General features: G+C 44.6%; 1 protein-coding gene across 1 annotated transcript in view; it reads left to right on the top strand.

Moving 5' to 3' along the window:
- Window positions 1-416: 416 nt before the first annotated feature.
- gas2l1 (growth arrest-specific 2 like 1) overlaps window positions 417-13,466 on the top strand; it is a 46,093-nt gene continuing 33,043 nt past the window's right edge. Inside the window, exons 1-2 of the mRNA XM_058374721.1 lie at window positions 417-881; window positions 9,168-10,110. Coding sequence (XP_058230704.1) covers window positions 9,442-10,110 — 669 coding nt within the window. The 5' untranslated portion in view covers window positions 417-881; window positions 9,168-9,441. The remainder of the gene's footprint in view (window positions 882-9,167; window positions 10,111-13,466) is intronic.

The following is a 13,466-nucleotide window of genomic DNA, read 5'->3' as shown; positions in this document are numbered from 1 at the left end:
CGGGGGGGGCAGACAGAGAGAGAGAGAGGGTGGGGGACAGACAGACAGACAGACGGGGGGGGGATAGCCACGTGCTCATGTATCAGAATGTAGACGTTATAAGTGGAGGTTATAACGCCTTATAAACGCTGTAGATCTCAGCTGTGACGCTTCATCCCTCTCTCTACAGGAACACACTGAGTGTGTGTGTGTGTGTGTGTGTGTGAGTGTGTGTGTGTGTGTGTGTGTGTGTTTATTCGGTTAAAGCTGAGTGTTTAAACCTTTCTCTTTGGTGATTTGGATTTAAGCCCATAGTTCCGTGTTCCAAACAGCACTGTGTTTTATATTAAGGGCACTAGGTGCAGCGTCTACGTCACTCTTCCACAGTGTCCTATGTAGGGAGGGCGTGGAGATTTGGGACGCGACCCGAAAGACTTCTCCTGTCGCTTTAAACGACGATTACAGACAGGATCGCTCGGTTAGGGTTTTTTTCTCCTCCTCTAAGCGGCGGTCACGCCTTTCTCACACCGGGAATTCAGCAGTGTGTGGACACGCAGGAGGGAGAAAGACGAGAACTGGAAAAGAAAGAAAAAGAGAAAAGAAAAAGGGGGAAATATAGCGGGTTAGCTGAGACAGAGACATCGGTTTCACGCGCTCTTTTCATCTGTGTTTAACAGAACACACACACACACACACACACACACACACACACACACACACACTAGGATTAAACCCGAAGCAGGCGAGTCGGATGTGATTACACGAGGACGTTTGGAGGACTATGAACCGAGGACAGTGTGATGGGACGCAGGACGGGGATAAGTTCTGGACGCCATGGAAACCGTTACAGTGATTAGCTTATTCAGCTAACACCTTCATCATCATCATCATCACCATGCCGGGTAAAACACGATTTAAATCCTCTCACAAGTGTTTCTTTAATATGTCCCCGTTCTCAGCGACGCTACATTCATCCCTCATACGCCTGAGAGAGAGAGGGAGAGAGAGAGAGAGAGAGAGGGAGAGAGAGAGAGAGAGAGAGACAGCTTTAACCTCCTGTACTCCACTCAGTCAGACAGGATCGGCGAGCTCGTGAGCTTTTTTTTTGCATACACACCAACGGTCTCTCATTTAAATAATAACCGAAAGGAATGTTCTGGAAGATTTCTGATAAACGAACCGGTTTAGAGCGGTTTAGAGACACTTACATCTCCATTAAAATAGATATAATCTTTGGCATGGGGTTAAAAAATTCCATTCAGTAACAACCTAAACACTAACTTCGACCAAGCGCGCGCGCGCACACACACACACACACACACACTATTTACAGTGTACATAGAGAATACATATTGTTTGCATCTGTGGAGTTAGACACACTGTTGACGGTGTTTTAATTCACACACACACACACACACACACACCCCTACAGTGTTGACTGTTAACTGTCACTTTATATTACCATATAGTGTTGTATTAACCCTTTAGTGTTTTATCTACTCTATATAAGGTAATACACTGCCTGTCCAATCACAGTCACTCACTCTAATATCTCTCTGGACCTTGTTTATCTTTGATTCCAGCACACATTCACCATGGCATCATTTCCATAAGCTTCTGCAAGGTCACAACATTTATTCCTGTCCAGAAATAATAATTGCATTCATCTTTCACCAAGATCTTGTATCGATGGTGGGAGAGTCGGACCGCTGCGCAGTCTTCTCCAGCACATCCCAAACATTCTCAGTGGGGTTAAGGTCTGGACTCTGCGGTGACCAGTCCATGTGTGAAAATGATGTCTCATGCTCCCTGAACCACACTTTCACAATTTGAGCCAGATAAATCCTGGCATTATCATCTTGGAATACGCCCGTGTTCTATCAGGGAAGATGAAACTCCATTGATGGTCATTCAGTATATTCAGGTAGTCAGCTGACCTCCTTCTTTTGGGCACATAACGTTGCTGAACCTAGACCTCACCAACTGCAGCAACCCCGGGTCATAGCACTTCCCCCACTGGGTTGTACGGTAGGCGCTAGGCATGATGGATGCATCACTTCATCCGCCTCTCTTCTTACCCTGATGCACCCATCACTCTGGAACAGGGTAACTCTGGACTCATCTGACCTTCTTCCATTGCTCCAGAGTCTAATCTTTATGCTACCTAGAAAACTGAACCCTTTTTCCCACTGATAAGTGGTTTTCTTAAGGCTACACAGCTGCTTAGTCCCATTCCCTCGAGTTCCTTTCTCATTGTGCGTATGGAAATGCTCTCACTTTCACTATTAAACATAGCCCTGAGTTCTCCTGTTGTTTTTTTATGATTGCTGATGGTCCCCCACTATCCTTCCAGTTGTTAATAATGCCCTGGACAGTTCTTAACTCAATGTTAGAAGTTTCAGCAATCTCCTCAGATGTTTCCTTTTCTTGATGCATGCCAATAATGTGAGCATTCTGAAACAGATGAACATCATCTCCACAACTACAGGATGTCTTCTGATACGGGTGATTAAGAAATGAGAAGCTACTCCCTGTATCAGTTAGGGTTAAATAACTTGTTGCCAGGTGAAACACAATCACCCATGTGGTCATTATCCAATGGGGAGCTCTCACCTGCCTGCTTACTTAAATCCCTGGGGGGACATTTTTTTGGGCAGTCAGTGTATGATTATATTCAGTGTTGAATTGACTCTTAATGTAAATAGTGTATATAGTGTAACAGTAGAGCTGATACAGGACAGTGTTACAGTAGAGCTGATACAGGACAGTGTTACAGTAGAGCTGATACAGGACAGTGTTACAGTAGAGCTGGTACAGGACAGTGTTACAGTAGAGCTGATACAGGACAGTGTTACAGTAGAGCTGGTACAGGACAGTGTTACAGTAGAGCTGGTACAGGACAGTGTAACAGTAGAGCTGGTACAGGACAGTGTTACAGTAGAGCTGGTACAGGACAGTGTTACAGTAGAGCTGGTACAGGACAGTGTTACAGTAGAGCTGGTACAGGACAGTGTAACAGTAGAGCTGATACAGGACAGTGTTACAGTAGAGCTGGTACAGGACAGTGTTACAGTAGAGCTGGTACAGGACAGTGTTACAGTAGAGCTGGTACAGGACAGTGTAACAGTAGAGCTGGTACAGGACAGTGTTACAGTAGAGCTGGTACAGGACAGTGTTACAGTAGAGCTGGTACAGGACAGTGTTACAGTAGAGCTGGTACAGGACAGTGTTACAGTAGAGCTGATACAGGACAGTGTAACAGTAGAGCTGGTACAGGACAGTGTTACAGTAGAGCTGGTACAGGACAGTGTTACAGTAGAGCTGGTACAGGACAGTGTTACAGTAGAGCTGGTACAGGACAGTGTAACAGTAGAGCTGGTACAGGACAGTGTTACAGTAGAGCTGGTACAGGACAGTGTTACAGTAGAGCTGGTACAGGACAGTGTTACAGTAGAGCTGGTACAGGACAGTGTTACAGTAGAGCTGATACAGGACAGTGTAACAGTAGAGCTGGTACAGGACAGTGTTACAGTAGAGCTGGTACAGGACAGTGTTACAGTAGAGCTGGTACAGGACAGTGTTACAGTAGAGCTGATACAGGACAGTGTTACAGTAGAGCTGGTACAGGACAGTGTAACAGTAGAGCTGGTACAGGACAGTGTAACAGTAGAGCTGGTACAGGACAGTGTAACAGTAGAGCTGGTACAGGACAGTGTTACAGTAGAGCTGATACAGGACAGTGTTACAGTAGAGCTGATACAGGACAGTGTTACAGTAGAGCTGGTACAGGACAGTGTTACAGTAGAGCTGGTACAGGACAGTGTTACAGTAGAGCTGGTACAGGACAGTGTTACAGTAGAGCTGGTACAGGACAGTGTAACAGTAGAGCTGGTACAGGACAGTGTTACAGTAGAGCTGATACAGGACAGTGTAACAGTAGAGCTGATACAGGACAGTGTTACAGTAGAGCTGATACAGGACAGTGTAACAGTAGAGCTGGTACAGGACAGTGTTACAGTAGAGCTGGTACAGGACAGTGTTACAGTAGAGCTGGTACAGGACAGTGTTACAGTAGAGCTGGTACAGGACAGTGTAACAGTAGAGCTGGTACAGGACAGTGTTACAGTAGAGCTGATACAGGACAGTGTTACAGTAGAGCTGGTACAGGACAGTGTTACAGTAGAGCTGGTACAGGACAGTGTTACAGTAGAGCTGGTACAGGACAGTGTTACAGTAGAGCTGGTACAGGACAGTGTTACAGTAGAGCTGGTACAGGACAGTGTAACAGTAGAGCTGGTACAGGACAGTGTTACAGTAGAGCTGGTACAGGACAGTGTTACAGTAGAGCTGGTACAGGACAGTGTAACAGTAGAGCTGGTACAGGACAGTGTTACAGTAGAGCTGGTACAGGACAGTGTTACAGTAGAGCTGGTACAGGACAGTGTTACAGTAGAGCTGGTACAGGACAGTGTTACAGTAGAGCTGGTACAGGACAGTGTTACAGTAGAGCTGATACAGGACAGTGTTACAGTAGAGCTGGTACAGGACAGTGTTACAGTAGAGCTGGTACAGGACAGTGTTACAGTAGAGCTGATACAGGACAGTGTTACAGTAGAGCTGATACAGGACAGTGTTACAGTAGAGCTGGTACAGGACAGTGTTACAGTAGAGCTGGTACAGGACAGTGTTACAGTAGAGCTGATACAGGACAGTGTTACAGTAGAGCTGATACAGGACAGTGTTACAGTAGAGCTGGTACAGGACAGTGTTACAGTAGAGCTGGTACAGGACAGTGTAACAGTAGAGCTGGTACAGGACAGTGTTACAGTAGAGCTGGTACAGGACAGTGTTACAGTAGAGCTGGTACAGGACAGTGTTACAGTAGAGCTGGTACAGGACAGTGTTACAGTAGAGCTGGTACAGGACAGTGTTACAGTAGAGCTGGTACAGGACAGTGTAACAGTAGAGCTGGTACAGGACAGTGTTACAGTAGAGCTGGTACAGGACAGTGTTACAGTAGAGCTGGTACAGGACAGTGTTACAGTAGAGCTGGTACAGGACAGTGTTACAGTAGAGCTGGTACAGGACAGTGTAACAGTAGAGCTGATACAGGACAGTGTTACAGTAGAGCTGGTACAGGACAGTGTTACAGTAGAGCTGGTACAGGACAGTGTTACAGTAGAGCTGGTACAGGACAGTGTTACAGTAGAGCTGGTACAGGACAGTGTTACAGTAGAGCTGGTACAGGACAGTGTAACAGTAGAGCTGGTACAGGACAGTGTTACAGTAGAGCTGGTACAGGACAGTGTTACAGTAGAGCTGGTACAGGACAGTGTTACAGTAGAGCTGGTACAGGACAGTGTTACAGTAGAGCTGGTACAGGACAGTGTAACAGTAGAGCTGATACAGGACAGTGTTACAGTAGAGCTGGTACAGGACAGTGTTACAGTAGAGCTGGTACAGGACAGTGTAACAGTAGAGCTGGTACAGGACAGTGTTACAGTAGAGCTGGTACAGGACAGTGTAACAGTAGAGCTGATACAGGACAGTGTTACAGTAGAGCTGGTACAGGACAGTGTTACAGTAGAGCTGGTACAGGACAGTGTTACAGTAGAGCTGGTACAGGACAGTGTAACAGTAGAGCTGGTACAGGACAGTGTTACAGTAGAGCTGGTACAGGACAGTGTTACAGTAGAGCTGGTACAGGACAGTGTTACAGTAGAGCTGGTACAGGACAGTGTTACAGTAGAGCTGGTACAGGACAGTGTTACAGTAGAGCTGGTACAGGACAGTGTTACAGTAGAGCTGGTACAGGACAGTGTTACAGTAGAGCTGGTACAGGACAGTGTTACAGTAGAGCTGGTACAGGACAGTGTTACAGTAGAGCTGGTACAGGACAGTGTTACAGTAGAGCTGGTACAGGACAGTGTTACAGTAGAGCTGGTACAGGACAGTGTTACAGTAGAGCTGGTACAGGACAGTGTTACAGTAGAGCTGGTACAGGACAGTGTTACAGTAGAGCTGGTACAGGACAGTGTTACAGTAGAGCTGGTACAGGACAGTGTTACAGTAGAGCTGATACAGGACAGTGTTACAGTAGAGCTGGTACAGGACAGTGTTACAGTAGAGCTGATACAGGACAGTGTTACAGTAGAGCTGATACAGGACAGTGTAACAGTAGAGCTGATACAGGACAGTGTAACAGTAGAGCTGATACAGGACAGTGTTACAGTAGAGCTGGTACAGGACAGTGTTACAGTAGAGCTGGTACAGGACAGTGTTACAGTAGAGCTGGTACAGGACAGTGTAACAGTAGAGCTGATACAGGACAGTGTTACAGTAGAGCTGGTACAGGACAGTGTTACAGTAGAGCTGGTACAGGACAGTGTTACAGTAGAGCTGGTACAGGACAGTGTTACAGTAGAGCTGGTACAGGACAGTGTTACAGTAGAGCTGGTACAGGACAGTGTAACAGTAGAGCTGGTACAGGACAGTGTTACAGTAGAGCTGATACAGGACAGTGTAACAGTAGAGCTGATACAGGACAGTGTTACAGTAGAGCTGGTACAGGACAGTGTAACAGTAGAGCTGGTACAGGACAGTGTTACAGTAGAGCTGATACAGGACAGTGTAACAGTAGAGCTGATACAGGACAGTGTAACAGTAGAGCTGATACAGGACAGTGTTACAGTAGAGCTGGTACAGGACAGTGTTATACACTGTCACTGATACACACTCTGATACAGTGTTCAGTTCATATAAACACACAAAGAAACACCTGAAGAATTGATTATCGACTTTACTGAAGTTTACTCGTCATGATAAACTCATCACTGCAGTATTGACGTGTTGCGCTAGGTCCATCATCTGTAACTACATCATCTGTAACTACAACACTTGTAACTACATCATCTGTAACTATAACACCTGTAACTACATCTGTAACTACAACATCTGTAACTACATCTGTAACTACAACACCTCTAACCTCAACACCTGTAACTACATCTGTAACTACAACATCTGTAACTACATCTGTAACTACAACACCTCTAACCTCAACACCTGTAACTACATCTGTAACTACAACATCTGTAACTACATCTGTAACTACAACACCTCTAACCTCAACACCTGTAACTACATCTGTAACTACAACACCTGTAACCACAACACCTGTAACTACATCTGTAACTACAACACCTCTAACCACAACACCTGTAACTACATCTGTAACCACAACACCTGTAACCACAACACCTGTAACTACAACACCTCTAATCACAACACCTGTAACTACAACACCTGTAACCACAACACCTGTAACCACAACACCTCTAACTACAACACCTCTAACTACATCACCTCTAACCACAACACCTGTAACCACAACACCTGTAACCACAACACCTGTAACCACATCACCTCTAACTACAACACCTGTAACCACAACACCTGTAACCACAACACCTGTAAATACAACACCTTTAACTACAACACCTGTAACCACAACACCTGTAACCACAACACCTGTAACTACAACACCTGTAACCACATCACCTCTAACTACAACACCTGTAAACACAACACCTCTAACTACAACACCTGTAACTACAACACCTGTAACTACAACACCTGTAACTACAACACCTGTAACCACAACACCTGTAAACACAACACCTCTAACTACAACACCTGTAACTACAACACCTGTAACCACATCACCTCTAACTACAACACCTGTAACCACAACACCTCTAACTACAACACCTCTAACCACAACACCTGTAACCACATCACCTCTAACTACAACACCTGTAACCACAACACCTGTAACCACAACACCTGTAACCACAACACCTGTAACTACAACACCTCTAACCACAACACCTCTAACCACAACACCTGTAACTACATCACCTGTAACTACATCACCTGTAACTACATCACCTGTAACTACATCACCTTTAACTACAACACCTCTAACCACAACACCTCTAACCACAACACCTGTAACCACATCACCTCTAACTACAACACCTGTAACCACAACACCTGTAACCACAACACCTGTAAATACAACACCTGTAACCACAACACCTGTAACCACATCACCTCTAACTACAACACCTGTAACCACAACACCTGTAACCACAACACCTGTAACCACAACACCTGTAACTACAACACCTGTAACCACATCACCTCTAACTACAACACCTGTAAACACAACACCTCTAACTACAACACCTGTAAACACAACACCTCTAACTACAACACCTGTAAACACAACACCTCTAACTACAACACCTCTAACACAACACCTCTAACTACAACACCTCTAACTACAACACCTGTAACCACAACACCTGTAAACACAACACCTCTAACTACAACACCTGTAAACACAACACCTCTAACTACAACACCTCTAACACAACACCTCTAACTACAACACCTCTAACTACAACACCTGTAACCACAACACCTGTAAACACAACACCTCTAACTACAGCACCTGTAACTACAACACCTCTAACTACAACACCTGTAACCACAACACCTCTAACTACAACACCTCTAACTACAACACCTCTAACTACAACACCTGTAACCACAACACCTCTAACTACAACACCTCTAACCACAACACCTGTAACTACAATACCTGTAACCACATCACCTCTAACTACAACACCTCTAACTACAACACCTCTAACTACAACACCTGTAACTACAACACCTGTAACCACATCACCTCTAACTACAACACCTCTAACCACAACACCTGTAACCACAACACCTGTAACCACAACACCTGTAACCACAACACCTCTAACTACAACACCTCTAACTACAACACCTCTAACTACAACACCTCTAACTACAACACCGGTAAATACAACACCTGTAACTACAACACCTGTAACCACAACATTTCTAACTACAACACCTGTAACCACAACACCTGTAACCACAACACCTGTAACCACAACACCTCTAACCACAACACCTGTAACCACAACACCTGTAACTACAACACCTGTAACCCCAACACCTGTAACCCCAACACCTGTAACCACAACACCTGTAACCACAACACCTGTAACCACAACACCTCTAACTACAACAGCATGAAGTCTTTAAAGTCTCAGTAAGTGTTTGTGTTTCTGCTGTTCTTCCTGTAGGAGCTTGAATGACTGGAGGTGAGGGTGGTGTTTGATGGAAACACTGATCTCACACACATCTGGATCCTTAACAGCTGCTTCCAAAGTGTGTTGATTTTACACATACACACACACACACACAGAGGGAGAGAGAGAGCTTGGACACGTTCTTCACACACACACACCTGGAGTGAGTGATGCTGGCGTCTTCATCGTGCTTTCAGCAGAATCATCCGTCCAGACAATCAGACGTCACTCTGTGCCTTTATTAACGCTCTCATTGATCAGAAACAACATGGCCGATCAAAGCAACATCCAGTGCGCCGCTTCTAAAAGCATCCGGCCGTTTAAGTCCAGCGAGGAGTACCTGTACGCCATGAAGGAGGACCTGGCCGAGTGGCTGAACGGCCTGTACGATCTGGACATCACGGCCGACACCTTCATGGAGAGCCTGGAGACGGGATGCGCTCTCTGTCGTCATAGCAACAACGTCAACCGCGCCGCACTCGAGTTCCTGTCCCAGCACCCGGACTCAACGCTCCTCGCTCCCAGACGGGATGTCGCGTTCCAGTCGCGCAACGTGGTTCCCGGATCGTTCTTAGCGCGCGATAACGTGTCCAACTTCATCGGCTGGTGCAGACACGAGCTGCGCATCAAAGACGTGCTCATGTTCGAGACCAACGACCTGGTGGAGCGCTGCAACGAGAAGAACTTTGTGCTCTGCCTGCTGGAGGTGGCTCGCCGAGGGGCCAAGTTCGGCATGCCCGCCCCCATGCTGGTGCAGCTCGAGGAGGAGATCGAGGAGGAGATCCGCGTCCAGGAGAACCTGCAGGAGAACGCAAACAAGCTGAGCAGCAGGACGTTTCATCGGGAGAAGAGGAACAGCGACTCAGAACCGGAGCTGGTCAACAACTGGAAAGAGCAGAAAAGAATCCTGTGTGACATGCGCAACCTGGACGAGCTGGTGAGTGTGGGAAACTTCTCTCAATTATCCTTATACAAGAGTGTGTGTGTGTGTGTGTGTTGGACGACGTGTATTTGCCCTACAGGTGAAAAGTCAGGTCCAACCCAGAGGTCAGAGGTCACAGTGTTTACCCTGAAGCTCAGATTAGCGTCAGGTTAGCAGTTGGGTGCTTTTACTCATTCCACAGATCATCCACACGAGCGCCTGATCTTCTCACATCACGAGTGTTTCACGCTTTTTACTGCCGTCATAAACATTAGGAATTAACAGGCTAAAGGCTCTCAAAGGTGCAATCACTGTTTTTATTTATTTAAAACATTTTACAGGTCACTGCAGATCCTGGGGGCGGAGCTTCATGAAAGTGGGCGGGAATGGGCTCTGGGAGTGAAATGTCAAAACTGTCAAACCGTTTGAAAGCTACTCTCAGAAATAAAAAAAAAAAAGACTAATCTTATCTAGAGCACCTTTAAATCTCACAAGATGAACACTCAGACTGGATGGCGATGTTTGATGATGCGTTTAAATAAATATAATGACATCACACACCATACACAGTGCTTTATCCACTTAAAGCCTCGGTCTTCAGTGGTTTCACTCTGTCCCTCAGCACTTCCTCACTGCTTTAACCAGACTGACCTTTCACCTCTCTATCACGTGACGTTCACAGAGGTTTGTGTGTGTGTGTGTGTGTGTGTTACATCATACACTCCTGCACTATCCTGCTCTGTTTGTGTTCCAGCCTTCTGCAGTTCTCCAGATCAGTGAATAGACAGTGTGGACAGTGTTTTAGATCTGACCCACGGCTCATGACCACAGTCATGATAACAGCAGTAAGGTTGAACAGAGTTCATCAACGTGTTGAACTTCACTAACCCTTTTACAGCCTGAGTATTTTTAATAAAACACTTCCTGTTAGACTGGAAAATACGTCCATAAATTAGATCTGACCAGTGCAGGAGGACGTCCAGGGCTAATTTTTATGTGTTATCTTGGGGCATCTTTATTTTATTTTTTACTTAAGTTTGAAATGTACCTCATAGATCAACCATCAGACTCGACAATCTTTTGGGTTAATTAATTAGTTAATGAATTAATCAGCTGCTGTAGTATAAATAAAAACATAAAATGCGCTTCGTCTCTTCTGATGTTTACGCAGCAGGTCATTAACATTATAATAAACAGATAAAGATTGGTAATAAACTTCACATCCACATGTTTAAACGGAAAAACGTTCCAGAGAAGATCCAGCTCCAGTGAGGGGAAAGCTGATGGAGGAACTGGTCAGTATGTGATTTAACAGATCCATCGCCACCTCGAAACAAGATCAGACCTTTAGAAAGGGTTGTTTTAGGGTTGTGGTGGGTGTGGAGGGTGTGGATGTGGGCGTGGCCGGACACTCTGCAGCACTCAGACTGGACCGTGACTCCAGCTCTCACAGGCTGAGATCAGGTTGCTAGCTAAAACCTTTCCGCTGTTTGAGGAGAGACTGGCGACATGCTGACGGCTACAGATACATTACACCACAGCTCTGATGATGAATCCTTCATCCTGATTGGTCGGAAAATGTTGATTAGTTTTCTGTAGCCGCGGCTCTGACAGTAACACAAACAGATTTAGAAATTTAAAGTTTCCTGTAAAGAGAAGTGTGTGTGTGTGTGTGTGTGGAAGGAGTCTTCAGTGTCAGTGGTGTGTGTCAGTCAGAGGTGAAGCTGCAACTTAAAGCTTTAGGACAGAGGAGTTTATACTACTTTGCTGTTTCTATGGTAACATGACAAGCTGCCCCCCCCCCTCTCTCTTTGAGGATTACTGTAGTTGTCATTCTGTTATTATGTCTCTCTCATCACATGGGGGTGGAAAAAAAAAGAGAGTGTGTTTTGCCTCCTCCACAGCTGCCCTTCTTTAATGTCAGGCAGTGGATTGAGGACACACACACACACACACACACACACACGTGTGTCTATGATGATGAATGTGTTGGAGTTAATTACATACCTTTCAGCAGTTTTAGGGATTTAAAAACCATACAGTGTGTTTTTTTTTTTGCAATTTTCTGCAATAAAGTCCTGCCCACTTGAGCTAATTTGCGTACTATTTACAAAATATCCTTTTGGTCCTAGATATTTGCCCTGTTTTAAGAAAATTGGTGTCAGAATACTCACACACAATGTAAACAGTGTGATGATCTGTGCTCCTTTTAGTGTTCAGGCACTGAGGGCTTTACTCATGAAAAGTGCTTGGACCCCGCTGATCGCTGCAGGAAGCTGTGTTTTATTTCTCCGTTGTTTAGATGTAGTTTTCTGGTAAAGTACGACACACACCCCGGATATCATGCATGTGGTTTTGACTCTGCTAATCTGGTAGCCCTACGCTTCACTGTCTCGTTAGCCGTGTTAGCTGTGCGTCTGCGTTGAAGCTTTGGTGTGAAATTTTACGGTATATTTTTAGCAGAATTATTTCCTCAGGATGTTCTATGAGAAAAACCCCACTGACCTCGTCACAGGTCACTTCCTGTTCTACTGACCTGTTACTAATAGTGATGAGGATTTATTTATTTATAGCTATTGATATCATTTACCTAGATGTGATGCTAAAATGGTGGATAATAATTTTATTTTTTTATGAGCTACGTTAGTTAAAGTTAGCGATGTGGCAAATAAAACAAATAGAGCTGCTTTTATTTTTTAAAAATTACGCTGATTTATTTAATACCTTAAAAAATGTAAATAAATAAATAGAAAAGTTCTCAAAATAAAAATGAATAAAAGTATAAGAATATAATTGGACTAGTTAGTCATTGTTATAATTTTTCCATCATTTCACATCATCTCTCTCTCTCTCTCTCTCTCTCGCTCTCTCGCTCTCTCTCTCTCTTAGTTTTCCCTTTTTTATTAGAAATATAAAAAATAAATAAAATAAAAAACCTCACAAAATGATGATCCATTAATTTTGAAAAAATGTGAAAAAGGTATATAAATGAAAAGAAATGGATTTTTGTGTGTTGTTGGTGTATAGTCATCCGGTCATGGTCATGTGACACGTTGTGTCTCGCTGAAATGCCTTTGAGAACGGTGATGTGATATTTTCATGGTTTCGGTCCGTCTCCCGTGTTTCTGCTCGGTTCGATCGGACACCGGAGCTCCTCATTAAATATTAAGACCGGTCCTAATGGAGCTTCAGTACGGGAACAACCACAAAGTCACATCTTCATCATCATCATCATCATCATTACACTCTACAGTCCGTCTCCATCTCCATCGTTTGTCCCGTGTCCCTGTGACTGAAGAGGAAACGAATACCCAGATCAGAAAGACATCCACAGTTTCATCTCTTTTAAAACGTATAAATTTATTTCCATA

Source organism: Hemibagrus wyckioides, linkage group LG22 (genome assembly GCF_019097595.1).
Source record: "Hemibagrus wyckioides isolate EC202008001 linkage group LG22, SWU_Hwy_1.0, whole genome shotgun sequence".
NCBI classification, from domain to species: Eukaryota; Metazoa; Chordata; class Actinopteri; order Siluriformes; family Bagridae; genus Hemibagrus; species Hemibagrus wyckioides.
Note: the sequence above shows the minus strand (reverse complement) of the source record. Positions and strands in the feature narration are given on the sequence as shown.